The sequence below is a fragment of the Desmodus rotundus genome, chromosome 4, assembly GCF_022682495.2.
Source record: "Desmodus rotundus isolate HL8 chromosome 4, HLdesRot8A.1, whole genome shotgun sequence".
NCBI classification, from domain to species: domain Eukaryota; kingdom Metazoa; phylum Chordata; class Mammalia; order Chiroptera; family Phyllostomidae; genus Desmodus; species Desmodus rotundus.
In genome coordinates this window covers 93,267,250-93,294,686 of record NC_071390.1, presented here as the reverse complement: position 1 = coordinate 93,294,686, position 27,437 = coordinate 93,267,250, and the positions used below count along the sequence as shown (strand labels likewise).

Here is a 27,437-nt window from a genome sequence, read left to right as displayed (position 1 = left end):
CCTGAATATTTTTCTTTGTTTCACTTTGGGTAGCCTTCATTTGTCCTTTCATTTTGCGATTGAGCTTTCAGAAGCTCAATCTGTTCTGTGAGCATCCCGATTACCAGTGTTTTGAACTCTGCATCAGGTAGGTTGGCTGTCTCCTTGTCGCTTAGCTCTTTTTCTGGAGTTTTATTTTGTTCTATCATTTGGGCCATATTTCTTTGTCTCAGCGCATCTGTTAAGTTGTAAGGGGGGGGGGGGCCTTAAATATTCACCCAGGCAGGGCAACCCTCTTTGCTGCGTTGTGGCACTGCCTGTGGGGGAGGGGTCAGAGAGGGAACAGTGCAGCTATCTTGCTTGGCTCCAGCCCCACTTTCCAACAAATTCTCATGTAAGACTGGAAGTTTCTCCTGCCATGGTAAACCTTGCCATATTGTACAGCCAACTCTGAGTCTCAGTATCCCATTCAGTTGCTCTGCTTCCTCTCAAATCCGTGAGTGTGTGTCGTCCACAGGGTCATGTCAGCTTCGCATGCTAGCCCTCCCCATTCACAGCCCTGATCCTTCACCTTCAGTAACAGCCTTCCCTCTTGGACACCGACTAGGACTCTGTTCGCCCTGGCCTCAGAATGACAGCAGGGAAGAGAGATGGTCACTGGGTCTGAAGAACGGGTGAAACATCAGCTCCAGCAGTGACCAGGAGGAGCTGGTGGCAACACAGTAAGTGCTCCAAACTTCACAACTTCAAGGCTTGTCGTGAGCCTAAGTGAGGTGCCGCGATCAGGTTCGGAAGGAAGGCTACAGGGGATTAAGAAATAAAGAGGAAGAGTCAAAGCAGGGTCAGGTAGAGTCCCTTCTCTGGGATGCAGAGGAGGGAACTGTTTACTGGTAAAGTAAAGCTGTATATAGTGAGCAAGCTTTGAAGCAGAGTGTGAGAAAGACAAAACCGCAAGGCTAAGTACTTTTTATTTTTCTAAGAACATTTCTTGCTCCTTCTTGGTGCAGGGATTTAGCAAGCGGTCAAGTCATTCTTTTCTTGCAACAATCAATTGTCTGTAGCCAAGGGCAGCTGTGCTGAACCTGAGGCCTGCATTCCAACTCCCTTGGAACACATTATCCTTCTTGGCTCTCCACAAGGTCATGTGTGCCGACCTGCTTATTACACTGTCACACAGTCAGAAAACAAAAATACCATAAGTCATATCTCTAAGACTGAGTAAGAAAGGGCCTTTTTGTCACAGGAAAATGAACCTTAGTTTATTGCTGAATCACTCTTAGTAGCAGGAATAGTTATGCAACTATAATACTCAAGAGCATTCAACTGCTAGTTACCCAGGATCACCATGAACACTGACAACTGTTGCTCTGCCTCCGCCAACACCAAACATTCAGGGTGAGGTGTATTCTAGCCTTTGTTCCTAAAGTTCTCTCTCTCCAGCACTGCAGCTCAGCTGGTTGAAAGCTGAAACCCATCCTTCGATCCTTGAACTCTGCTAAGCCCTGTGAGGCCTTACTGGAAAGAAGGGTGGGGGTGGGGTTTCCGTAGCTCTGCCCTGACAGAGTTTTCTAATCCTTCAGGCCCCCTGCACCAGCTTTCAGACCTGCTGTGTGAGATTGTGCTGGGCAGTTTCAGAAAATGTTCTTGTGCACACACACCCTGCCTGCGAAGAGAATCCAGAGCAGATTTCTCCTAAGTCAGAGAGCTTCACCTCTGCTTTTGTGAACTCTCCACTGTGCTCTGCCCACCCCCCGAGTGTGCTGGCTGATGAGAGTTTCCATTCAAGGAGATCAGAATTGTGGGAAAATGTAAATCCCAGTTGTTTTGTTCCCCTCATGACCTCCTCCCTGAGGATGTGCGGAAAATAAGTCAAGGCAGCAGGGCTGGCCATTGGTTCTTCATTACAGAGAGGAGCCTCGGGGCTGTTCCTCACAGAGAAGGTCAGGCCACAAACTGTCACAACAACTGGGAGTGTGGCTAAGAATTGGAAGGCAGAGGCCTTGGGAAGAAGGCAGACGTGGCTATAGAAGGAACTGCATGTATCACTCAAGTTCAGTGATCTGTTCTCTCTTGGCGTCTGTTTCCAGGGCTCCTCTCAGGGCTTGTCTCAGTAGCACATAGAGGAGACTCCAGAAGGTCAGCTCGAAGTGGCTGCAGACCACATCTCCACTGCAGAGGTCCCTGAGGGGTCGAGGGCACTGACAGAAGTCCCTAGGCCAGCAGCAGTGTGGTGGGTCAGGGCAGACCCATGGGCTGGCTCCTCAGCCCCCACACCATCCCAGCTCCCAGAGTTTTGTCTTAACCTGTTTTGTATTGGCAAGCCTTTGGCAAGAAGAGTGTTCTCTAGGTCTGGAGTATGCAGGAGGGAGAAAGAACTGATTTGCATTTCTGGAGCACAGAACTAGAAACATGAATGAAACTCTTAAGAGTCTTTGGTCTCAGTAGAAGGAAGAATTTTCCAGTTTTAAATGGGTTAAGGTACACAGTTTTTGAGCTTCTTATCATTAAAAGGGCACAACCACCTGCTAGTAACAGTAGAATGCAAACTCCTGCATTGTTGAGGAGGTTAGACTAGCCTTAGTATCATCTAAGGCAGGAACATAAGAACTGATCATGGGAAATGCAAGGACCTGCAAAGACAGCACATACCAGGGCTGGAGCCTGTGGAGGTCACTGTGAATTCCATCCTTCCTTCACTCAGAAGCGCTGCTGTTTCTGCTACTAGAAATGGGAAGCCACACCTAGATCAACATATCTCTCAGGTAAACTGCAGGATCCTTGGGGTCTAAGTCCTCTGAAACAGTCATATGACATCAACCTTGAAATGTACGCTTGTTTGCAAGGATGGGTGAGCAAAGTGAAAGAGACAAAGATGAGGTACAAACAACCTGAAACTGTGTAAAAACCACAACACTCTTTAACTTCTCCACTGTTTTCTTCAATCTCACGGAGCCAGTGAGAGCTTCCCTGCTGTCCTGGCCTTCCAGGCACAGTGTGAGTGCTGCTCTCATAGTGAGTCAGCTGTTTCTGTGTTTGTGCCTCCACCCCACTGCTCCTTGTGTTTCCTATTATCTTGAGAAAGTTAGAGGGCAGATCCAGGATAATGTTGAATCCCATCTACATAGGAGTCTAATATGATGAAGTCATCTTGGGTCTATGTATGTCTCCACTTTGCAAGTTCAAGAACTTAATTGGTATGCCTAAGTTTGATTAGGTTCTGAAGGTTGATTCACATGAATCACAGTCATGAAATTTGATAAAGTGAATACTAATTCATTAATTTATAATTTATTAATATATAATGCCAAGCACTATAACTCTGAATGAAATCTGCATCAGGATCATGGTGGACAGATGCAATATTCAAAATATTTCTCAGCCTGAAAGGCATGGGTATCAATTAATCAGAATGGTTCCACAATCCATTATAGTAGATGCCAGTTGATTTGCTATTTCAGGTCATATTAAGGAGATGTCAATCCTGGAAATAGGGGCAAGAGTTAATATTTGAGTAACTCTACTACCTGCCAGACACTAACATAATATTTTAAAACTAATTGTGGTCATGTTTGCACATATCTGTGAATATACAAAACATTGAATGGTAACCCTTAAAAGAAAGAATTGTATAGTAGGTGAATTATATCTCAATAAAACTGTTATTAAAGACCAAAATTGGTAGAGTAGATTTCAACCAAGACTCACTGTATGTTGTCTATTAAAAAAACTCACTGTGTATATTATTACCAGATGGGTACCAGGCCCGGAGCGGGTCTGCCTTGGTCCTGCTGGCAGTGTGTGGATTCTTGAATTCCCTTAGGAAAGATTTCACAATACAAATCCAGGTGACTTTGAGAATGTGTTTATTAATGCTCAGGACAGTAAAACAAAGGAAGGGTTTAGGGTAAGGGAAGCAACAGAAGAGAAGCAAGAGAGAAAGCCAAAAAACAAGGGGGGACTTGAAGGCAGGTTGAGGGGGTAAGGCTGGGACAAGCTGCAGCTGCCTGCTGCTCCCCTGGTTATAAGTCTCGTGGGGACCCTTAGAATTTAGGAGAAAGACAGCAGAGATATAAGTCATGGGCATGTTCTAGCAAGAGCACACCACGGGTCCTTTGTCTTGAGGCTTTTTATCTTTCTTTGTCTGGCCAGATCCTAGGGGAGGTCTCAGTAGAGGATCTTAACAGAATATTCATTAGCTTTTCAGGTGTGTCCTTCGATAGGTTAATTTATCAGAAATGTGTGTGTAAAGGGATCAGGGGTTATTTAAAGGTTAGTTTTATTTTGAAAGATTGTCATCAAGATCATCATTGCTGTGGAACTGGTACCAAGAGTGGTCTGTCCCAGGACGGTCTGGAGTATGTGAACCACTTGCTCCTAAGTGTCCTTGGTTAGGGGAGGTAAAAACTTATGATTTATTAGCTGGCTGTAAATTGTTCAAGTCATTTGGCCTTATTTTATTATTTGTCTCAGTTTTCTTTATTACACTTGTCAAGGAATTTCCCTAGCTTCTTACTATCCTGCCTCATTCTCCTCCCCCATCTCTTAGAGAATTCCATCCCTAAAATCTTTTAGAGTTGAGGAGGGAGGATGGTATGTCTTCGGTAACTGCTTCCTGCTGACAAGGATTGTGGTTTCTGCTTGCACTAGGATATGGAAGTCTGCCCTTGCCTGGTCTAAGGGAGACAAAGGAATGGGATCTGAGGCTGGAACAGAGAGGCCATTGGGTGATTTGTCTAAAGTAGAGATGGGCTGGATTCCCCAAAGTGCCATCATCTTGACATGGAATTGTTGTATCCTAGCAGTGACAATTTGACAAGAAGGTTAGTGGAGTAGAGGACCTGGGACTTTATCTAATAAGAGTTAAATCCAACAGGGACAGAAAAATTCCTTTCCTAGGCGAGGAGCCTGAGCATATCAACAGGCTGGTAGAAAGTGTCAGAAAGATGAGAAAGACTATTATATTAAGGCCTAGCCATTAAATTACTTATCTGTAACAGATTTTTGTTTCTTGAAGGGAAGCTTGAGATCCTCAATGGGTTTACAAGAATAGGTCTCAGGTTGTGTTTCCTCTGGGGACTCACAAAAAACAGGTTAAATTTGAGATAAATGAACCCAATTGGGTGCCCCTGTGAGCTTTACTGCAGTTGGGGTGCTTATAGGACCTGATGCAGCCCCTTCCATCTGGATTGTATTTGGGACTCAGGACAATTGTCCCTCAGGTTTTTAAATAGACCACATCTCCTGGTTTAATTTGTTTGTGTTGGTGTCTTTATCAGGGAGCAGACAGAATTTTGTTTCCATATTCTTATAATGCTTTCTGTACCTGTCCTCATCCATTAGCAGGTCAATTCTGAGAAAAGGCCTGCCATAGGTGAGTTCAAAGGGGCTAACCTGTAAATTTTCTGTAGGTGAAGCTCTCATTCTCATGAGACTTGTGGGTAACATAAACACCAACACTCTGAGGTTTGTTGACATAGCCTGGCTAGAGTCCTTTTTGGGGTTTGATTAGCTCTTTCTGCCTTACCTGAGGACTGAGGTCTCCATGATGAGTGTGAGTGATAGTTGATTTCTAAAGCTTGAGCCAGCTGCTGTGTAAACTTCACTACAAAAGAGGGTCCATTGACACTCTATAACCTTCTTGGTAGTTCAAACCTAGGTAAAATATCCTTTAGTAAGTACTTGGCTACCCTCAGTAGCTTTTTCTGTTCTGGTAGGAAAGGTTTCAATCCATCCTGTGAAAGTATCTACAAATACTAGCAAATATTTAAATCCATCTTTAGGGAACATTTTAGTGAAACCAATTTGCCAATCAGCGCCAGGGTATGCACCCGGTGTTTTTGATTTTTTTGTTTTCCTGGTTTTTGTTGTTGTTGTTGTTGTTGTTTGTTTGTTTTTTACTTTTAGGGAAAGGGGAAGGAGAGAGAAAGAGATGGAGAGAAACATCAATGTGTGGTGGCCTCTTATGCACCCCCTACTGGGGACCCGGCCAGCAACCCAGGCATGTGCCCTGACTGGGAATCAAACTGCAACCCTTTGGTTCGCAGGCCCACACTCAATCCTCTGAGCTACACCAGCCAGGGCTATTCCTGGTGGTGTACTAATGTCAAGAGTGGAGGAGGAGAGAGGTGACTCTGGGTTTATTTTGGAACAGAGCACACACCCTTGGGTCACTTCCTTTACAGTGTGTGAAGCCCTTGTGCCATAAATAGCTGGGAGGCAAGGGTGGTAAGGGTGTCTCTCCCCAAGTGAGTGTCATCGTGGAACATTTTGATGTATTTCCATTTTAAGGTCCAAGGTGATAAAAGTTTGTTATTCTTTGACATCTAGCCTGCCGGTTTTCTAGAGAATCCATCCTCTGAGGCCCAGGAGACCTCCTCTGTGATGTAGGAGGGGCCTGCTGGGGGATGAGAGAGGTTAGGGAACAGAGCTGACTCTAGGGTGATTGATGAAGACCATTCTGCATCTTAGCTGCCCTATTGGCCAATGTATTGTCTTTGATTTTGTCTGTGTTCCCCTCTTGGTAGCCCTGGTAATGTGTACTTCCACTTGCTGGGAGAGTGTTACAGCTGTCAGGAGTTCTGAAATGTCTTTGAGGTGTTTTATGGGGGAATTTTTTACTATTGGATGTCTTTTTTCCTTCCAAATAGCAGGATGGGTGCATAATATTACAAACCCGTTGCTGTCTTTTTTTGGTAGATTGCCCTTTTATCATTATAAAGGGTAGAAAAATTAGGTTTACAGTTGTTCGTATGGGAAATAATACAATAATTAATAAACTCCATGAAATCTTTCCTACACAAAGTCAAGAACCCACAGACTACCAGCAGGCCCAAGGCAGACCTGCTCCGGGCCCAGTTCCCTTCTGGTAACAGTTTGGCACCCAATGTGGGACCCAAAGTCATTTTTATTTCCTTACTCTCTTTCTAACTCATCTTTCCTGTCACATCTCATCACTGGTGTGGGGGAAACCTACCTGTCAGCTGTGGAGTAAATCCTTCAACAAAACTTTTTCTGCACTTTTACCAAGCCAAGTCTGTTTCAGGTGAGAACAGTCTGAGTTTCAGGCCTATTCATTACCGGATAACATAAGTGCAGGGCCCAGGCTCTTAGCCAGGCCGTGACCTGTGTACTCTTGGACTTTCCACAGTGGACGTTACAAACAGAACCTTCCCTTCTCAGTAGAGTCACTGGGGCAAGAAGGACACGGCGAGAGCCAGCATGAGTGCCACAGGGAAAGTAAGTACAGTTTTCTTTCTGCCGTGTCACAATTGTTGAACTTGTGCGCCTGTCTGTCTAATAACACCTCGTCATCCCGTTCGTCTCGTACTCCTAAAAGGGACAGACTGTCTTCATCTTAGCGCCTCTCCTCCTTTCCTCTACTCCCTTTATGTGTTTTACCTTTCCTCAGTTGTTTGAGTCCTTTGGTAAGCGATATATCAAGCCCTATATCAAACGTTTCAGAGTTGAAGACACATCCCCACCTTCAAAGATTTCACAGAGAGAGAGAGTAATTATAAAAGAGTGTGCAAGTGTTTTCTACAGCAGTGCCCTGGAAAATGTGTTGCTGGTGCCCCCACCCCTACCCCCAGGTATAACTAAGTCAGTAAGTTTAAGGGGGGGCCCAATACTCTGCATTTCTGACAAGTGAGCAAATATTGACACCGCTGGTCTGGGACCACACTTTCAGCACCACTGCTTTGCCATAATACCCTGCTTATTTTGCTTAGACTTCAAAAACATTTTTGTTAAACCAGCGGAGGAAGACAGATATAAAATTTATCCTCTAAAACTAAAGTGCCTTATATTACTAAAAAAAGAGAGTGTGCAAGGGTACTAAAGGAAAGAGAGAGAAGTGCTCCTAACCTGGCTAGCCTTTCCAGAGTAGGGAACACTTAGCATAAGGGAGAAACATAGGAGAAAGAAAAATCTCCTGTATGAGAATCTCCAGAGTAAAGTCAGAGACCAGATGTGAACAGAAATAAGGCTGGAGAGACTGGTATGAAGGAGATAATGGAGAGTCTTACAGACCACGTCAACAGACACTGGTAAAAAACTGGTGGCCGTATCATTTTTAGGTAGGGGAATAGCATGGTCAGGGTTATAGTTCAGATGGCAATGATATAGAGAATGCATTTGAAGGGGATGGACCCAAGCCAGGTAAAAGGCAAGGTAAGGACCTGGACCACACAGTAGCAGCAAAAATGGAAAGGAGGGGACAGATTCCAGAAAGTTTTATATTGTAACAAGGTTAAAATTAAGGCTACCTCCCAGGTTTCTTTCTTGGGTGAGTGAATTCACTACACGGCCACTCACTGGAATAGAGTGCAGGCTGCGGGGCAGATTGGGTGTTACGCCCACCACTGGCAAGAAGGGGTGGGGACGGGAGGGAGAAATAATGATGTGGTCATGGGTTGAGTTTAAGATGCCTGAGGACTTTCTATTAGCAGATGAATAAATGAGTCTAAAACCTAGAGAGACAAGTCTGTCCATAGATACAAATTATCAAAGTCATCTACATAAAGGTAACAGTGGAATCTATAATAATAAGTGAGACCACATAGGAAGAAAATGTATAGTGAGAACAGTGGTGGGCTGAAATCAGAACCCCTAAGAACTCCCTTGCCACCGACAACCTCTCCAGCCTGAGCCTGCCCGTCACCACCACCATTTGACGAGTTGCTACAACTAGATGTTCTCCCTTCTCTGCTCCAGAGCATGTCCCCCCACCTCCAAACCGATTCTTTCTCATACCTAGGATCACAAATAGCCTTCACGCTGCAATTCCATTCCCACCCTGAAGCAGCCACTGTACAACCTCATTCATGGTAAGATCAAAGGTATGACACCTATCCTCTTGACTGTGTAGCATTATGTAATTATAATTAACATTGCAAAACTAATTTGAATGAAGAGACTGATAGTACAAGGAAAGTTGAACTGGGGTCCAAGAGGCTACACCCAGAATATATTTAAGCAATGACTTTTTTTTTCCTTTTGGTTTGAGTGTGGAAGAACTGGACTTAACCTTCTAAAATCATTAATACAAGAATCCATCTCCCAAGCCTAAGCAGTTTCCCTTTCTTCCCCATATTCTCTTTCCTAGGTTATCAAATGCAGAGCAGCCATAGTCTGGAAGCCTAATGCACCATTTTCCATTGAGGAGGTGGAAGTGGCCCCACCAAAGGCAAAGGAAGTTCGCATAAAGGTAAAAAAACCAAAACATTTCTATACCAAAAATCAATTTCAGAAAGAAAACTGCATACTCTTCTATTTCCTCTTCATGAAACACTTCCATTTGTCTTTAAATCCAGCCAGAGAAAACTCTAGGGAAGTATGGCGCAGGCTAAATGCCCAAAGGATACTCACTCACAGCTGTAGTACTAAATACTAATTAAAAGAAGTTTCTACCCTGAACCATACTTTAATCTGTATTTTTTAATGTATTACATTCTTCACGATATTTAAGTTATCTCAAAATATGATATGTGAAAAAATTGTTTGATTACAGATAAATCAAGCCTAAATCCTAGAAAGTCAGGCTAGGAATCCCTGTTATTTTACAGATGAGAAAATTAAAAATCCACTAAGGTGTAGTGACTGGTCACACAGCTAAGTAGAGTAAGAACAATTTGCCACAACCTTGGTTACCCATTTGGAAGCACCTGGGATCTTTGAAAAATGCTGACAACTAGGTTCCATACCCAGGCATTCGGAATTTGTGATTTAATTGGTCTGGGGTGCAGGATGGTCATGAGAGTTTTTAAATCTCCCCCAGGTGATTCTAACAGGGACCACCAGACCGGAACATTGTTCACCTGACTTCTAGTTCAGGGTCCTTTCATCATTACTATTTAATTTAATAATGATGACTAACTACTGCTTGCAATGGATTACAAAGAGACAGTCATTTTCTACATTAGCTTACTGTGCAGCCCATGCCCCCTTCTCAGTCTTCTCAGCCTGCACCCCACACAGAGTGCACAGGAGGCTGCTTGGCTGTCCGCATTTGGTCCTCCCCACAGGGTCCCACTCCTGCAGCCAGATTGAGACACTGACTCGAAGGTACACAACTATTATCCGACAGGCTACAAATGTGAATCTCTCACTCCTGAATTTCAGCAAGATACAGAACCTGAGTAGAACAGGAAATGGTGGGCACTGGAGAGCTGGGTGGACCAGAGCTGCTAGCCATATTTAACCATACGATCATGAGAAAAAGCATGTCTTTAGAAAATAACAGAATTCAGCTATGCACATGATGAATCAGAGTACTGAGATGAAGACAAAGTCCACTTGGTGGATTTCTAGATTCATGAGGTCTGGCTGCACTTCCCACAGTCGAGTTGTAAGCAATTTTATAGTATTCTTCCAATAATCCCTCTTTTACATAAGCAAATTTCAAAAAAACTCAATTCTTTTTTTATCCTCACCCAAGGACATTTTTTTTTTCATTGCTTTCAAAGAGACAGGAAGGGAGAGAGGAAGGGAGAGAGAGAAACATCGATGTAAGAGAGAAGCATTGATTAATTGGTCTGGGACTGAATCCTGGATGGGGGATCGTACATGGGGGATTGAGCGACCAGGAATCACTCACACCCAGACCAGGGATTGAACCCACAACCAAGGCACGTGCCCTGACTAGAATCTAACTTGCGACCTTTGCAAGATGACACATAACCAACTGAGCCACACTGATCTAGGCAGGTCTCAGCCTTTGTTAACCACTGCTCTAGAGTGCCTCCATTTTAGACTCTCTGGCTGACTTACAATAAACGTGGAATTATGACTTGTACCAATAGCACAACTATAAAGACCTTGCGTAAAATAAATTAAGGCTTCAATTATAGTAGGAGATAGTAACGTCTTTTTTCTTCCTGTGTTCCGTTTCCTTCATTATCGTATTTGGTCTTTCTCCTCCACATTCCCACCCACAAGCTCCGATGAAGAACAAAGTAAGATCTTTGATTTCACACTGTGGTTTTACAATTGTCTCTTCTGCACTCATTCTGACATTCCCAGTAAGTTTTATCATTATTTTATTCTGAAATTAACTAATGAAAAATATTGCATTGCTTCAAACAAATTATTGGCACTTATCTAGAAATAAAACTAAGAAATAAATGCATTAATATTAACACAGCACATCAAACTAGCAAAAACATTTAAAACATTCCCAATTCTAAAACACCTCAAGCTAAGACAGAGAAAACTGTATTACTCTTTGCTTTCCATACAGATAGTGGCCACAGGGCTCTGTGGTACAGAGATGAAAATGTTGGAGAATAATACCCATTATCCTATCATTCTGGGCCATGAAGGGGCTGGAATAGTCGAGAGTGTGGGAGAAGGAGTGAGCACCGTGAAAGCAGGTATGAATTGGCACCTGGAGTTAGGAAATAGCAGCAACTTAGAACCTACATCAGGAAAATATAAGATAAGGTGAAATAAAAGGTGTAGAAATGTTGCACAAGAAAAGGAATAATTATACATGATATAAAAATACTAAATGTATTACATCCTTTGCATTTATATTTTGATAATAAGAAGAACAAGAAATAGAATGTACTGAAACAGAATCTGAAAGTGTAAATGAGACAAAAATTTACAAAAAAAAGAGGTAAACTGTTGAAATGAAGCATATGATAAATAAGCAAACACATTATTGGAACCATCTAGAGAAGGAGCCTAGAACTGGGTCAAATATACATACAGGAATTAAATGCAGGGTTAGGTTTGCCTTTCAAATTTGAGGAGGAAAATATGATTATTCAACAAATGACACTGAAACAAGTGGATAGTCATCTAAGAAAAAAGTTAAGTTGCTATTGCATTCTTTATATTAAAAAATAATGCTATATGAATCCAAGAATTAAATGTGGAAAGTGAAACCATAGAAGTACTATAAAAATTCATAAGAAAACATTATTTTATTTCAGAGAAGGGAAGAATTTTTCAATAGTTTAATTTTCATTGTATTTTTTCCATTACTATTAATCACCCTTGTACCCTCTTCCACCTCTATCCACCTCCCTCCCCCTGCAATCACCACACTGTTGTTCGTGTCCATGAGTTATTTTTCTTTTTTGCTCAATCCTCCCTCTCCCCAACAACCCTCACCAGAGCCGTCAGCCTGCTCTCTATCTCTGAGTCTGTCTCTATTTTGCTTGATAGTTCAGTTTGTTCATTCAAGTCCACATATGAGTGAGACCATATGGTATTTGTCTTTGACTGGCTTATTTCACTTAGCATGATGTTCTCCAGGTCCATCCATGTTGTCACAAAGGGTAGAACTTTCTTCGTTTTTAGAGTTGAGTAGTATTCCATTGTGTAAATGTACCACAGCTATTTTATCCACTTGTCCACTGATGGACACGTGAGCTGCTTCCAAATCTCGGCTATTGTAAATGATGCTGCAATGAACATAGGGTTGCACATATTCTTTTGAATTATGTTTCAGGTTTCTTCAGATAAATTCCCAGAAGTAGAATCACTGGGTCATAAGGCAGTTTCACTTTTAAATTTTTGAGGTATCTCCACACCGTTTTCCAGAGTGGCTGTACCAGTCTGCATTCCCACCAACAGTAGTACAAAATGGTTATACTTTCTCCACACCCATGCCAGCACTTGTTGTTTGTTGATTTATTGATGATAGAAGGGAAGAAAATGTTAATCAATAAAAAACCCAAAAGATGTAAATAATATATAAATTTGACAACATAGAAAGTTTTTTAAGTTCTGTTTATAAAAAATACCCTCCCAAAATCAACAAACAAATGACAATGTGCACATTTTTTCAATATATAAAAAATTCCTTAAAAGCAATTGGAAAAACAAATAGCCCAGCAGAATAATGGGCAAAGGAAATATACATCTAGTTTGGAGGGGAAAAATATATGCAAATACTCTTAAGCATGTATAAATGTGCCCAAACTCAAACATATGAAATCAATAAAAAAAATTTAAATACAATGGTAAAACACTGTTTACCTAACAGATTAGAAAAGATTTAAAGTTTGGTAATATGTAAGGTTGACAAGAGTATAGGCAACCAACTCCTTCACACCTTATTTTTTGAAAGTAAATTTGCACAATTTTAAATTTGGCAATATGTGACATCACTTATATGCACCTATTTTGGACCCAATACTTCCAATTTTAAAAAGTTATTCCACACATGTATACCCATGTTTTAGCTTTCTTTAGCTTTTTTTCTAAAAAAAAAAAAAAAATGACTGCAAAGTTAGCAGCTTCAAACAAAACAAATTTATTATCTCAGTTCTGTATGTCAGAAGTCTGGGGGGGGAAGCAGTTTACTATGTTCTCTGCTTAGGGTCTCACAAGGTCAAAATCAAGATTTTGGCCACTTCGGTTCTTATCTGAAGACACTGGAGGATCGATTTCCTTGATGTTATAGGACTGATGAGCTGTTGGCTGGGCCTGCACTCAGCTCCTTGAAGCTGCTCACATTAGTTCCTGTATGGCCCCTTCACCCCCTTCCAGCCTCAAAGCAACAATGACACATCAAACCTTCCCATGCTTTGAATTGCTTTGTCTTTCTAGTCTGCTCTCCTCTTGTGTGTTGTCAAGGGCTCATTTGATTGCATTGGGTCAGCCTCAGTAACCCAGGATACTCCCTATTTTAATATCAATTGATTAGTAACTTTAATTACAACTGCAAAGCCCCTTTTTCCATGTAACACATTCACAGGCATGATAACATATTCCATTTCCGGCGGTTAAGGTGGGACCACTTTAGAATTTCTGCCTACCATAGCCCACAAGTGCACAAAACATTTGTGCATTCTTATTTCTCATGTCAGGAGAAAAATTTAAGACAGGAAATATGAACACCTATATGCCAACAAATTGAAAAACCTGGATAAATTCCTAGAAGCACAATCCTCCAATCCCACTTGATCATGGTGTATAATCTTTTTGATATATTGTTGGATGTGGTTTGCCAATAGTTTGTTGAGGATTTTAGCATCTATGTTCATCAGCGATATTGGCCTGTAGTTTTCTTTCTTTGTTGTGTCTTTATCTGGTTTTGGGATTAGGATGATGCTGGCTTCATAAGAAGAGTTTTGGCCCTGGCTGGTGTAGCTCAGTGCATTGAGCATGGGCTGCGAACCAAAGGGTCACCAGTTCAATTCCCAGTCAGGGCACATGCCTGGGTTGCTGGCCAGGTCCCCAGTGAGGGCCACATGAAAGGCAACCACACACTGATGTTTCTCTTCCTCTGTTTCTTCTACCCTTCCCCTCTGTGTAAAAATAAATAAATAATTTTTTTTTTTTAAAAAAAGAAGAGTTTTGGAGTCTTCCAATTCTTGGATTTTTTTGGAATAGTCTGGAAGGATAGGGGTTAGCTCTTCCTTAAGTATTTTATAAAATTCTTCAGTCAGGTCCAGGGATTTTGTAAGCTGGGAGTTTTTTGATTACTGCTTCAATTTCATCAGCTGTTATTGGTCTGTTCAGGCTTTCTTTTTCTTCTTCATTCAGTTTTGGAAGGGTTTATTTTTCTAGAAATTTGTCCATTTCACCTAGGTTTTCACATTTCTTGGCATATATTTTGTAGTATTTTCTTACAATCCTTTGTATTTCTGTGGTATCAGTTGTAATCTCTCCTCTTTCATTTCTGATTGTGTTTATTTGGGTCTCTCTCTTTTTTTCTTAGGAGTCTGCTTAAAGGCTTGTCGATTTTGTTCATCTTTTCCTGGATTCATTGATCCTTAGAATTGTGCTTTTAGTCTCTGTGTTGTTTAATTCTGCTCTGACCTTGGTTATTTCTTTCCTTCTACTTGCTCTCGGCTGTCTTTGTTGTTGTTCTTTGAGTTCTTGTAGGTGTAGGGTTAGGTTATTTGTTTGAACTGTTTCTGTGTTGTTTAGGTAGGCCTGTATCACTATGAACATCCCTCTCAGGACTACCTTCACTGTGTCCCATAAGTTTTGAACTGTTGTGAGTTCATTTTCATTTGTTTCCAGAAACTTTTTGATTTCTTCTTTAATCTCATTCTTAGCCCATTCATTGTTTAATAGCATGCTATTCAATCTCCATGAATTTAAGTGTTTTTGAGTTTTTTCCTTGAGGTTGGTTTCTAGTTTCAGTCCCTTGTGGTCTGAGAAAATGCTTGATATTTGCTTGAGATGCTTGAGATCTCAATTTTCTTGAATATTTTGAGGCTTGTTTTGTGTCCTTTCATGTGGTCTATCTTTGAAACTGTTCCATGTACACTTGAAAAGAATGTTTATTTTGCTTCTTTGGGATGAAAGGTTCTATGTATATCAGTTAAATCAATTTGATCTAGGATATTGTTCAATGCTGCAATATCCTTGTTGGTATTTTGTTTGGAAGATCTATCCTTTTTGATAGTGGGATGTTAAAATTCCCTACTATAATTGTGTTGTTGTCTATATATTTCTTGTAGCCCTCCAAGATTTTCCTTATATATTTGGGTGCTCCTATGTTGGGTACATATATGTTTATAATGTTTATGTCTTCTTGATGGATTCTTCCCTTGAGTATTATCAAGTGTCTTTCTGGGTCCCTTTTTATGGCCCTTGTTTTGCAGTCTATTTTATCTAAGTATTGCTACCCTGGCTTTTTTTTTTTCCTGTCCACTTGCTTGGAATATTTGTTTCCAGCCTTTCACCTTCAGTCTGTATAGGTCTTTTGTTCTGAGGTGGGTCTCTTGGAGGCAGCATATGTGTGGGTCTTGTTTTCTTATCCATTCGGCTACTCTATGTAGTTTTAGTGGAGCATTTAATCCATTTACATTTAAGGTTATTATTGATAGGTAGTCATTCATTGCCATTTAACTGCCTTTGTACCTGTGTCCCTCTTTCTCTCTCACTCTTTTTCTTTCTGTTCTTAAAGCAGTCCCTTTATCGTATCTTGCAGTACTGGTTTGGTGGAGGTGTATTCTTTCAGCCTTCTTTTGTCTGGGAAACTCCTTATTTTGCCTTCCATTTTAATTGAGAGCCTTGCTAGATAGAGTAGCGTTGGTTACAGGTCTTTGTTTTTCATTACTTGGAATATTTCTTGCTGTTCCCTTCTGGCTTGTAGCAATTCCATTGAGAATTCAGATGCTAGCCTTATCTGGGCTCCCTTGTTTGTTACTTCCTGCCTTTAAGATTCTCTTTTTGTCTTGGAATTTTACCATTGTAATTATCATGTGTCTTGCTGTGGGCTTCTTTGGGTTCCTCTTAACTGGGACTCTCTCTGCCTCCTGGATTTGTGTGACATTTTCCTCTCATCAAATTAGGGAAGTTTTCCATCATTACTTGTTCAAACATGTTTTTTTCCCTTGTTCTTCTTCTTCTTCTCTTTCCAGTATCCTTATTATATGGATATTCTTATGTTTTATGTTGTCCTGCATGTCCCTTTGAACTTAATATCTGATAGTTGACTTGCCTTTATTTCATTGAGCATTCTTTCTGAGGATTCCTCCTTTCCTTTCATTTGGGGTTTGTTTATTTGTCTTCTCTTTGTTTGTGAAACTCTTCTTGTTAACCTCTGCTTCTTGAATTGATCTGTTCTGATTCCCTGAGTTTGTGGTGTGAGCTTCTATGGTAGGAGACCTGTGAGATTCAGTGATGCAGTCTTCTTGATGTCCTGAACTTGATGCTCTTGTGATGCCATTTATGTTGGCTCTCTGGATGTATTTGGGTTTTGATTGTTGTTTGGTCATTCTTTGGTGGGTCCTTCCCTCCAGCTGGTTGAGTAAGGATCACTCTGCCCACCACACCTTGTATGCTATTGTTTCTTTACTTTAAAAGATAACATGTCATTAAATGATTTTTTTCTCTCAGGTGATAAAGTTATCACACTCTTTCTACCACAGTGTGGAGAATGTGCCCCTTGCCTTAATTCCAAGGACAATTATTGTATGCAAATCAAGTAAGTTTTCAAATATTTTATTTTTGAAAAATTAGTTCATTGTCCTTGGCAGGAATCTAATCTCTCTAATCCAAAATAAAAAATTTTGTTTGTTTTTTGTTCTATAAAAGACAGTCATACACCCACCTGATGTCTGATGTACCAGTAGGTTTACCTGCAAGGGAAAACCAATATATCACTTTGCAAATACAAGCACCTTCTCTGAATACACAGTAATAAGAGAAATCTCAGTTGCCAAGATTGATAAAGTTGCTCCTCTGGAGAAAGTATGCCTAATTAGCTGTGGTTTTTCCACTGGGTATGGTGCTGCAATCAACTCTGCCAAGGTGAGAAACATTTATACCATTTATAAATGAAATTCTTGGGATATGGTTTTGAAATTCCTTGTGTATCTGGACCGTATCTGATCATACAAGCTGAGGAAGGCTCACAAACCTGCCTTTGAACATCCTTGAGTCTAGTCATCCTATATCCTCTTCAAAGTCTTTCCCATTCCCTCTTAGTCAATAGTAAATGACAAATTATGTCTGAATGCCATTCACAAGTTGAGACATCAGGAATTCCTGGGAGTTAAACATAATACATTTACAAAAGGACTATGTGTCCTTCCACATTTCAGTTCAGTGCAGGGATTCAGCAGCTAACAAAACTCATTGACCCTCTATTCTGTTGTATAATTAATCAGGTGGTGATTAGTGCTCATAAAAAGAAAAGGAGAGTAACAAGACCAACTGACGAAAGGGGTGGTGATGCTATATAGAACAGATTGGTCGGGTAATGCCACTCCGAGTGGATTACTGTTACACTTCTGTTTTGGAACACCACCCAATCCTGCCAAGCTCCATTCTTTAACTGCCTGCTGAATTTTAGTTCTTTATCTTTCCCAATTTCTATTAGTCCCAATACTATACAGAGATAGGATGGAAGGGATTCAATTTAAATTAGTCTCATTTGAGACCTAATAAAAAAATAAGCCTTTGTACCAGACAGCTGTACTTGAACAACAATAAAAAAAATTAAATTAAATTAAATTTTGAAAAAATAAGCCTTCGCCCTCATAAGGCATTGGCATTGTAAGTAAAGTTTACAGATGTTCACAAGAAAAGAGAAAGGAAGAGTTGTAGGAAGATGGAGATGGTTTTAAAGAACTCAAAAATATCTGAAATTAAATAAATATTGTGCTGAATAAGTCTTAAGATTCAATGAAAGTTCATTAAACTGCTTCTACCCATGGGCTGAAGCATGGGAAGAGTTTCCTGGGTTGAAACTCTCTATTTGCAGTTAACTTTTTGCTCCTCTGGCAAAAAGTATCCCATATTTAGAAATACCTCGAGAAACTACAACTTTAGTTGTTTCATTTGAAAATACCCTTTGCTTATGTCTCAAATGGTGTATACAGAGTTGGTCTTTCCAACTGAGTAAATGTGCATGTTCTGTTTGCTTGTTTTTATGCTTTTATGTGCTCAGGTGACCCCGGGCTCCACCTGTGCAGTGTTTGGCCTCGGAGGAGTCGGCCTGTCTGTGGTCATGGGCTGTAAAGCAGCTGGAGCGGCCAGGATCATTGGGGTGGACATCAACAAAAGCAAATTTGAGAAGGCAAAGGAATTGGGTGCCACTGAGTGTATCAGCCCACAGGACTTCAAGAAACCCATCCAAGAAGTCTTAGTTGATATGACAGGTGCTGGTGTGGAATTTTGCTTTGAGGTCATTGGAAATCCAGAAACAGTGGTATGTAATCCTGTGGAGTAAAAATTACCAGTATTTCTACCAATCATCACTGTAGATTCTAATTAAATGCAAATTCTAAAATTTCTTCCACATTCCTCTTTTTAATTTTATTGTGCCCCATGACATCCCACTTGATACCTTCTGTCCACTCCTACAAATCTATTTATTACCCTAGACACTGAACTCCCTGTAAGGTTTCTTCTCCCTCTGTTCCATCATGCCATTCCTTCAAATAAGCAGACGATCTCTAATTGGCAGGACAGAAAGGCTTTATAAAGAATTCTCACTGGATTATTTCCTAACAAGAAGCTCAGTAATTAATTTCCAAGCCAGAAGATTTAGGCAAGATAAGGACAATATTGGATTAATGATCCTATAAAGCAATGAGCTTTGCACTTTTGGCAAAGTCTTTCAGGTTGGATCTAAGTTTCCAAGGAAAATATTTACCATTCTTGATTAAATAGATTCATTTCAAAGATGAAGAAAAAAGTGCCCTGACCACCATTGGTCATTTGGTTGGGCATCTTCCCACAAAGCAAAAGGTCGCTGGTTGGATTCCTGGTCAGGCCATGTGCCTGGATTATGGACTCAGTCCCCAGTCAGAGGCAATGGATTGATGTTTCTCTCCCTCTCTTCCCTCCACCCTTCCACTTTATCTAAACATAAGAAAATAAAATAATTTTAAAAAGCTAAATTAAAACTTTAACCAAAAAATAAATAAATAAATAATAAAGAAAAAGAGTTGTTGCTTTTCTGGCTAAACATGGTTTATATAAAAGAATATAAATGGAGAAAAATTTATTTCACAATTGTAGACTTGCTTTCTTAGGGGATTTGTAGAAACAATGTATTGTTGGGTTGCATGGCTCTATCCTCTAGTCAGCTGTATGAAAACTCAAGAACTGAGTTCTCCAGTCTAGGTCCTTTCTTCAGCTTACAAAATCGTTTCACTCCTCACTACACATACATCTCCTCTTCTGTTAAAACATATAGGAAAATCTTTCTCATGGTCTTTCCCACAATAGTCTGGTTCTGATAAATAGCCTTCAAAAATAACTAATGGAAACATTACTTTATTGCTTTGCTAGTACATGATGATATACAAATATCCAATTGTACTTTTTGATATCTAAAAGAACATGTCAACTGTAACCATCAGCATCAGTAATGGTTCTTATAAAAATTAGTAGCAGCAGTAGTAGTAGTAGTAGTAGTACTACCATGGGTACCTTTAGTATTTTCATTTTTTAATTTCCATCTATTGAATCTAAAATGCCAAATACTATATATATGCGGCAGTACACAATATCTTATTTATGTTTCCACATATCCTCATATGAGAAATGTTAATTTCAAATGAGGAAAGAGAAAACCAGAAAAGGTCACAGACCATTCAGCCATCAAGCTAAGATTTAGACTGTGGTCTTTACCTTTGAAGTACATGTCTTAACCCCTGTGTTGTCTTGCGTTGCTTTCCAACAGGTAGCTGCGCTGGCCTCTTGCCAGGAGAGCCATGGGGTCTGTGTGATTATTGGGCTCTTGAAGTATGGTGTCCAACTCAACATCGATGGCTTCTTGTTCTTATCAGGACGTACTTTGAAAGGATCTGTTTTTGGAGGTATGGATGAATCAGGGAAAAGTGGAAACCTGTAGGGGGTTGGAGGTGGGGTAATAGAGAAATGTATCATAAATGCTTGAGAAGGCACATAAAGCAAAAGCTTTAGACTACAGTTTTTGTTTCAACACATAAATATCCAGGATAAGGGGGTAGATATTTTACATCTACAGTTGCTTCTTGGTAAGATTTTTCTCATGCAAAGGTAGAAAAGAGACTTTTAAAACCTGACTGGTGAAGAAATCAGTGTTCAAAGTTTAATGCAAATTAAAAAATTGAAAAAGAATGGCAAATTTATGATCAATAAATATACTTCACTTGGGTTATAATACCTGCCAACTGGGGTTCTTTGTAGGAACCATTAGTAGTCATTGTTCAACAATGTAAACCTCATCTAAAGAAATGAATTGTCACTATACCAACTCAAAGACAGTAAACATAATGGATTCATGATTTTTAAAATGCCACTGATAAAAAGGTAAGTAGAATTATTTTTCAAGAGAAAAAAATTTATAAAATACTTTGATTTTCCATGTTTTCAATCTGTGTTAGAAGTGTTTTTATAGACTTTAGAAGTCTTATATTAAAAAAGTGTTTCAAGTGGGGCAGGGGGCGTGATAAGGGGGAAAGAGATGACTGTACTAGAACAACAATAAAAAAAGGAAAAAAAGTGTTTTAAAAAGTTAAATAAATCTGCTTAGGATCCTTGGCTTATAAGCAAGTCATCTGATATTTAAGAAGAAATGTATTTAGGTAGAGATTTTAGGCAATCTGAATTCTTGGGCAAAAGAGATGAGAATTTGGAGTTATACGAATTATTTGAGCTAGTGAGCTAACTATGTTCTTCAAATTAGCTACATTTGAAGACCAATTAGGTACATTTTTACAGGTATAAAGAGTCTTACTATTCATTTACAAAAAGTAGGTAGAAGACAGAGACAGAAAAAGAAGCAATAATCCAGTTTAAACTTTAAACTATAATTTTTGCTTCCCCCATTTGGGATACTTTGACATACCCATGGTTGTTTCCCTCTACTGTGTTTGTAGACAATAACTGTTGGTTCCATATACATATACTCAGCCAACTTTTATAAAATAAGGTCACCAATATTTTAAATAATCCTTGTAAAGAAACTACTTTACCCACCACTTAAGCATTCTTGTAGTGATCATTAAGTTGATTTCTTCCTCTGGTTCAATATTTTCAATTAAGGATAGCATTTAATGGTTGTTGTTGAACAGGCCTGCTAAACTTCCTACAATGTACATGGTGAAGAATTTTCCCTTCCAAAATGCTATTAGTGGTCTTGTTAAGAAACACTGCCTACCCTAGTCTGTGGTACTGGAGCCTTTCTTTTTAGATTGTTTGGTTAAAATAAGAAACAAAAAACAAGTGACAGTATTCCTCATGTAGATATGGAAATGCTCTATCAGATGACCAATCAAAAAATAAAAACAGCCCTGACTGGTGCAGCTCAGTCAGTTGGGCATCATCTTGTGGACTGAAAGGTCACTGGTGCAATTCTCAGTTAGGGCACATGTCTGGGTTGCAGGCCAGGTCCCCAGTTGGGGGCGTGCATAAGGCAACCAATCGATGTTTCTTTCACACATCGATGTTTCTCTCCCTCTTTCACCCTCCCTTTCCCTCTCTCTAAAAATAAATAAATAAAATCTTTTTTTTTAATTTTTTAAAATTTTTATTGTTATTCAATTACAGTTGTATGCCTTTTCTCTCCCCATCCCTCCACCCCACCCCAGCTGAACCCACCTCCCTCCCCGACCTCCACCCTCCCCCTTGATTTTGTCCATGTGTCCTTTATAGTAGCTCCTGTAATCCCCTCTTCCCACTGTCCCCACCCCACTCCCCCCTGGCTATTGTTAGATTGTTCTTAACTTCAATGTCTCTGGTTATATTTTGTTTCCTTTTTTCTTCTACTTATTATGTTCCAATTAAAGGTGAGATCATATGGTATTTGTCCCTCACCATCTGGCTTATTTCACTTAACATGATGCTCTCCAGTTCCATCCATGCTGTTGCAAAGGGTAGGAGCTCCTTCTTTCTCTCTGCTGAGTAGAATTCCATTGTGTAAATGTACCATAGTTTTTGGATCCACTCGTTTGCTGATGGGCACTTAGGTTGCTTCCAGTACTTGGCTATTATAAATTGTGCTGCTATGAACATTGGGGTGCACAGGTTCTTTTGGATTGTTGTTTCAGGGTTCAGGGTTCTTAGCGGAATTGCTGGGTCAAAGGGCAACATAAACAAACAAATAAAACGAAGACAGTAGATCTTAAAATTTGTCATCACAAGAAAAAAAATTATAACTATGTGTTGTGATGAATGTTAATTTAATAGTAATTATTTCCCAATATATACATACATCAAATTATTATGTTGTACAATGAAGATAATACAATAATATCACAATTTTTGAAAAAAGATAAAAACAAATAGAAAAATATACTAACATTTCATGCCATGACTTACAGCATGTTAGAATTATTGATAACATATAACAGAAACCAACCTACATGCAAAATATATTCATTGGAATAGTTTTAGGTAATTTTGAGAATAATTGGAAAGACTGAAGAATGTGGCCCAGGCTGATACCAAGAAAAGCAAATAACTGCCAAGATCCTGTTGCAGAATAAGCTGGTCAGGACACTGTTGCCCCCTTGCACACTTACAGAACACTCACCCTTTCCAGAAACAAGCAGACCACCAATTCTGTGACTTGGTGACTTGCTGGGTATGTTGCTTAGCACAGTCCTAATGTAAAAATTATGAAAACTAAAAATACAATGCTAAACTTCTGTTCACTTGGCTGAGCCCATCTTTCCCTATTCAATTCTTACTTTCAGAAAGCACATTTTACTCTTACCTTGTTTTGTACACATTCTTTTTTCCAAAAGCTGTTGCTGAGATCACTGCCATGGGGAAAATTCTTCTCTTCCCTTAAGATATTTGGCTCTTTCATGAAACTACAGATCAAACATACACACACACCATGTCCTTCTCCTAAACTTCGAATTGCTTCATTTCATGGTTCCCGAGGCTTTGGCCTTTGTTATATGTTAGATATGGGTTTACAGCTCCCCAGACAGTGCACCTGACAACAAGAACATCTAAGACAAGGTCAACACTGCACTTGCTTTAGGTAAATCTCTGTAGTAGCAGGGGTCTCAAGACTTTCAAGAGAACAGGCTTCTGTACAAGGTACATGGTTGGGACAGGCATTCTCCTGATGACTGAGAGACTTCCTCAGTCAAGGCCAACACCTCCAGCAGTTAACCTGTATGGCTTCTTGTAGAGTGAGTCTCATGAATAGAATCTGTTGTTAATCTGTTTTATTTCCAGGCTGGAAAAGCAGAGAGAATGTCTCTAAACTGGTTTCCGAATATATGGCAAAGAAGTTTAATTTAGATCCACTAATCACTCATAATCTGAATCTTGATAAAATCAATGAAGCAGTTGAATTAATGAAAACTGGAAAATGGTAAGTTCCTCCAATAACTTTTATGTCTGGGTGGGGTGAAGAGAAAGGGTGTGTGGGAGTCAGGGGTGGCAGGGGAAGGGGACATCATGGCTGGAGAAGCCGCATACAGACAACAGAAGAAGGTTTCAGGAATTTGTAAAGCATCTCCTTCTCCCTTTATTTTATTCCCAGTTTACAGAAAATGTAATCCTGGAAATATTTAAGTGTTCATCTACCCTTACCATTGGTATTTTATTTCCAATTTTGCATTTATATGATGCATTAACTAATGATGTTAGCTCATAAAATTTTAGCTCAAGTTTAAGTTCATAGCTTGTAAAGAGGTCATTGTTTTGTTCTATTTCAAAGGGGAAATTATCCCTAGAATTCCAAATTCTGACACCTATATTTGGCCCACAAACCGAACACCAGCCATAAATTGGACACCAGCATTCCCCACCATGGTATAAGCCTGCTTAAGTATTCCTTACCCTCGGAGCTTCTTGTCATTTTGAAAAAAATCTCTCAACTGATTTAATCTGCCCATTTTTTCGCATAATATGAAGAGAAAGGAATGTAATTTACTTACTGGCCTACAAAGTAAAAATTTGAAATCCTAAACAAGTGTTGCTTTAGAAATGTTTCAACTTACTTTTTTTCCTTCTTTTTTTTTTCAGTATCCGTTGTGTCCTGATACTTTAAGTACAATGTAATGAATGCAAGATCTGCCAGATATTTCACCAACTAAATTGCATTTGGCATAATTTTCATAATTTAGAAGAACTTTCACACAATACTGTTGCTATTTTCTTGCCTCTCATGAATTTAGTAGTAGGCTGATATCTGACTTCTGCTCTCACCACCTCATCAAAATTTGTCATGTGACCCAATCTCACCCAGGGACACCCTTCCATTTAGAGCTAGATCAAGGTTAATTTGAATCACTCAATTTCAAACACTTCAAACAACACAGTCAGCCCAAGATACTTCCACTTTCATAGTTGTCTCTACCTCTGGGCCCATGTTTCTTTTCACACTGTATCTCTCACCCCCATGATAATCTGCTTATTTCTCACCAAGGAAACAAAACTCACCATTCATGAGTTTATTGAACATTCAGTTTGAAGCAAGCTGATAGAAGTGGGGATGGGGTCTTTATTACATCAATTTAAATAAATCCCAGTTAAACAGTAAGTATTTCATTCTTAATATTACTCACTCCAGAAAAACTTCGACTGGTATTTCACCTTATATAACCCAACCTGAAGCCATCACTTATAATATCTCTGTGGTACTCACCTCTTCTCTCATGGATTGCCAAAGGAACTTCAAATTGTTCTTTAATTGGCCAGGACCATTTAGCTCTCAGCAGTTCATATTACCTGGCTTCATAACCAAGCCATCTGGAATTCAACAGAAAGAGAAAAGGGCTTGAGGGGAAGTCTTATTCATTATTAGGATCTATGCTTACAGGGAGGCAGCTGTGGTTTTAAGCAATAAAACTGGCTATTGTTCAACTCTCCAAGGAAAGAGAGGATAGTTGTGTAGTTCAGTATGAAGGTGTGTCACAGAGTCTTTTCTCCAGGAAGGGGATAAGAGAAAGACAAGATCCAGTAGTGATTTGTGGCATCCATGTCCTAACCCTTCTGCCCTAATCCCTCTTAATTCTCCTAGAATCTGGGGTAAGATTGAGCCCTCTTGCGATATGGCTTCTTCCCTATCCCCTTGATATAGATAGAGTCTCCTTCTAACCCTCTCCCCAGTACACACACCAGGAGCTCCCTTGCTATTTAAAGTCCCTTTCGCTGCAGCTTGGGCTTCCCTACATCTAAAGCCACTGGATCAGACAGGGGTCCCCCAAGGAAAAGATGATTAACTTAAATTTCAACTAATAATTTCTTTTTGCATCTGATGTGCTGTTTACTGTCAACACTTTGTACAAACACACTTGTCCTTAGGGTCTTTCCCCCTCCCACCTGCAAATTTAAAAAATGGCTTGTATATTGATTTGATTCAACCTGCTATCAGTATTAGAATCAGAGAAGGGGCCTGGGTCCATGTGGACTGCCACTACTGACTGCCTCCTCTCTCATTCATTATAAAGAGTATTTTGACAAAGACAGAGGGCTCAGGATAGGGTACACCCTGTCATGGTTGCTCCTGCCAACAAGGATGAAGCACTTTCCTTCTCCATCTTCCCAAGTCTGAGCCGGAATTTCCATGCCCAACCCTGCTCTGCTCTTCTATTCCCTGAGGGGCAGCCAAGGCATGCTCCTACTCTGCCTGTCAAATTAACCTTACTAACAATGAGAACTTGGAGAAGTCTTCAGGTCTTGGGAGGTCTGAGTTTGCCCAAAAAATGTTTTGCTGTAAACAGCATCTACACTCTGTTCCAATAAAGCCTAATTCTTTTTTGATCATTTATTTTTATTGTATTTTCCCATGACCATTTGTCCCCCTTACACTCTCTTCCACCTCCACTTACCTTAAAGCCCAATTATTTAAGCTTCTTTGAATATCTCTTTGTGTTGTAGCTCATTGCAAAACTCTCTCATCCAATCACAAAGAAAGACTTTTTCTCCTTTCTGTTGATATACAGCCAGAAACATTGCACAAGTACTAGTGACTATCCACATCACTGAATACCCACTCACATTGTTTCTGGGCACATTCAAGTGTCCTGTTCCAACCACAAACCAAAATCCTTCTTTCCTTCCTGGGCACTCTCCTTCCCTGGGTGGGCACTCACATGGGCAGTTTGTGGCGTCTAGTCCCCAGACCCACAGTGGGAGCCCCGCTGCCAGGGAGAACCACAGTCCACATTGCATGCCTGCATAATAAGAAACTTTAAGTATTTTCAGATTTTTACCTGCAAACAAGAACAATTACATTCTGGGCTATCTCTCAAACATCAATAAAACAAAGTATGTCCATATAGTATAGAAGCCATCTATTTAACACATGATGTACATCCTGATGCATGGTTATAGCACTATTGATAGTTAATTTTCCCTGGTAATGCACAAGTGATACCATCACCTCCTGACAATTCACTGGAAAGCCTTCATACTGGTGTTGGCCCCAGCTGCTGAAAATGTCTTCATATCCTATACACAAACATATACTTAACTTTCCTATTAAATGTTGTAAGTTAACATTAGCAGTGAAAATTTACATAGACCTACACTATGATTTCAAAAGAACTTTTATTTCTCCAACTTATTTTGCTGTAACATCATTCATATGCCAGATGGCCAACTATTAGAATGACTGACAGGATCCTAAAGAAATTCACTAGCTTTTCATTGCCTTTTTGATGAGTTAACTAATCACTTATTCACTCAAGAAACATTTGTTGGGACTTCTGGCCAAGATGGAGGCATAGGTAGATATGCGTTGCTTCCTCATACAACCAAAAGAAGAACAACAACCAATTTAAAAACAAAAAGCAAACAGAACTGCAAGAAAATCAAACTGTATGGAAGTCTGATAACCAATGAGTCAAAGAAAAAAACATTCATCCAGACCAGTAGGAGAGGGGGAGAGGACATATGGCCATGTGGTGGACTGGGTGGGCAAGGTGGCAGCTGGTAAGCCAGGGTGATCGCACATTCATATTCAGAAAATCTGGGAGGAACAACTGGGGAGCAAGACACACTGTACAACCCAGCATTCCAGCACGGGGAAATAAAGCCTCAAAATCTCTGCCAGTAAAAACCTGTGGGGTTGTGGCAGCGGA

At 40.0% G+C, this 27,437-nt stretch overlaps 1 protein-coding gene across 1 annotated transcript; it reads left to right on the top strand.

Annotated features, from left to right (window-relative positions):
• On the top strand, positions 1-26,122 carry ADH6 (alcohol dehydrogenase 6 (class V)). The gene is given in 12 exon segments (XM_024574766.4): positions 1-127; positions 587-701; positions 7,127-7,215; positions 9,083-9,184; positions 11,216-11,348; positions 16,789-16,876; positions 16,987-17,012; positions 17,015-17,202; positions 18,344-18,604; positions 20,087-20,222; positions 23,581-23,719; positions 24,376-26,122. Coding segments are annotated over 10 exon segments (1,116 nt in total). The 5' UTR covers positions 1-127; positions 587-701; positions 7,127-7,197; the 3' UTR covers positions 24,401-26,122.
• The last annotated feature ends 1,315 nt before the right edge of the window (positions 26,123-27,437 follow it).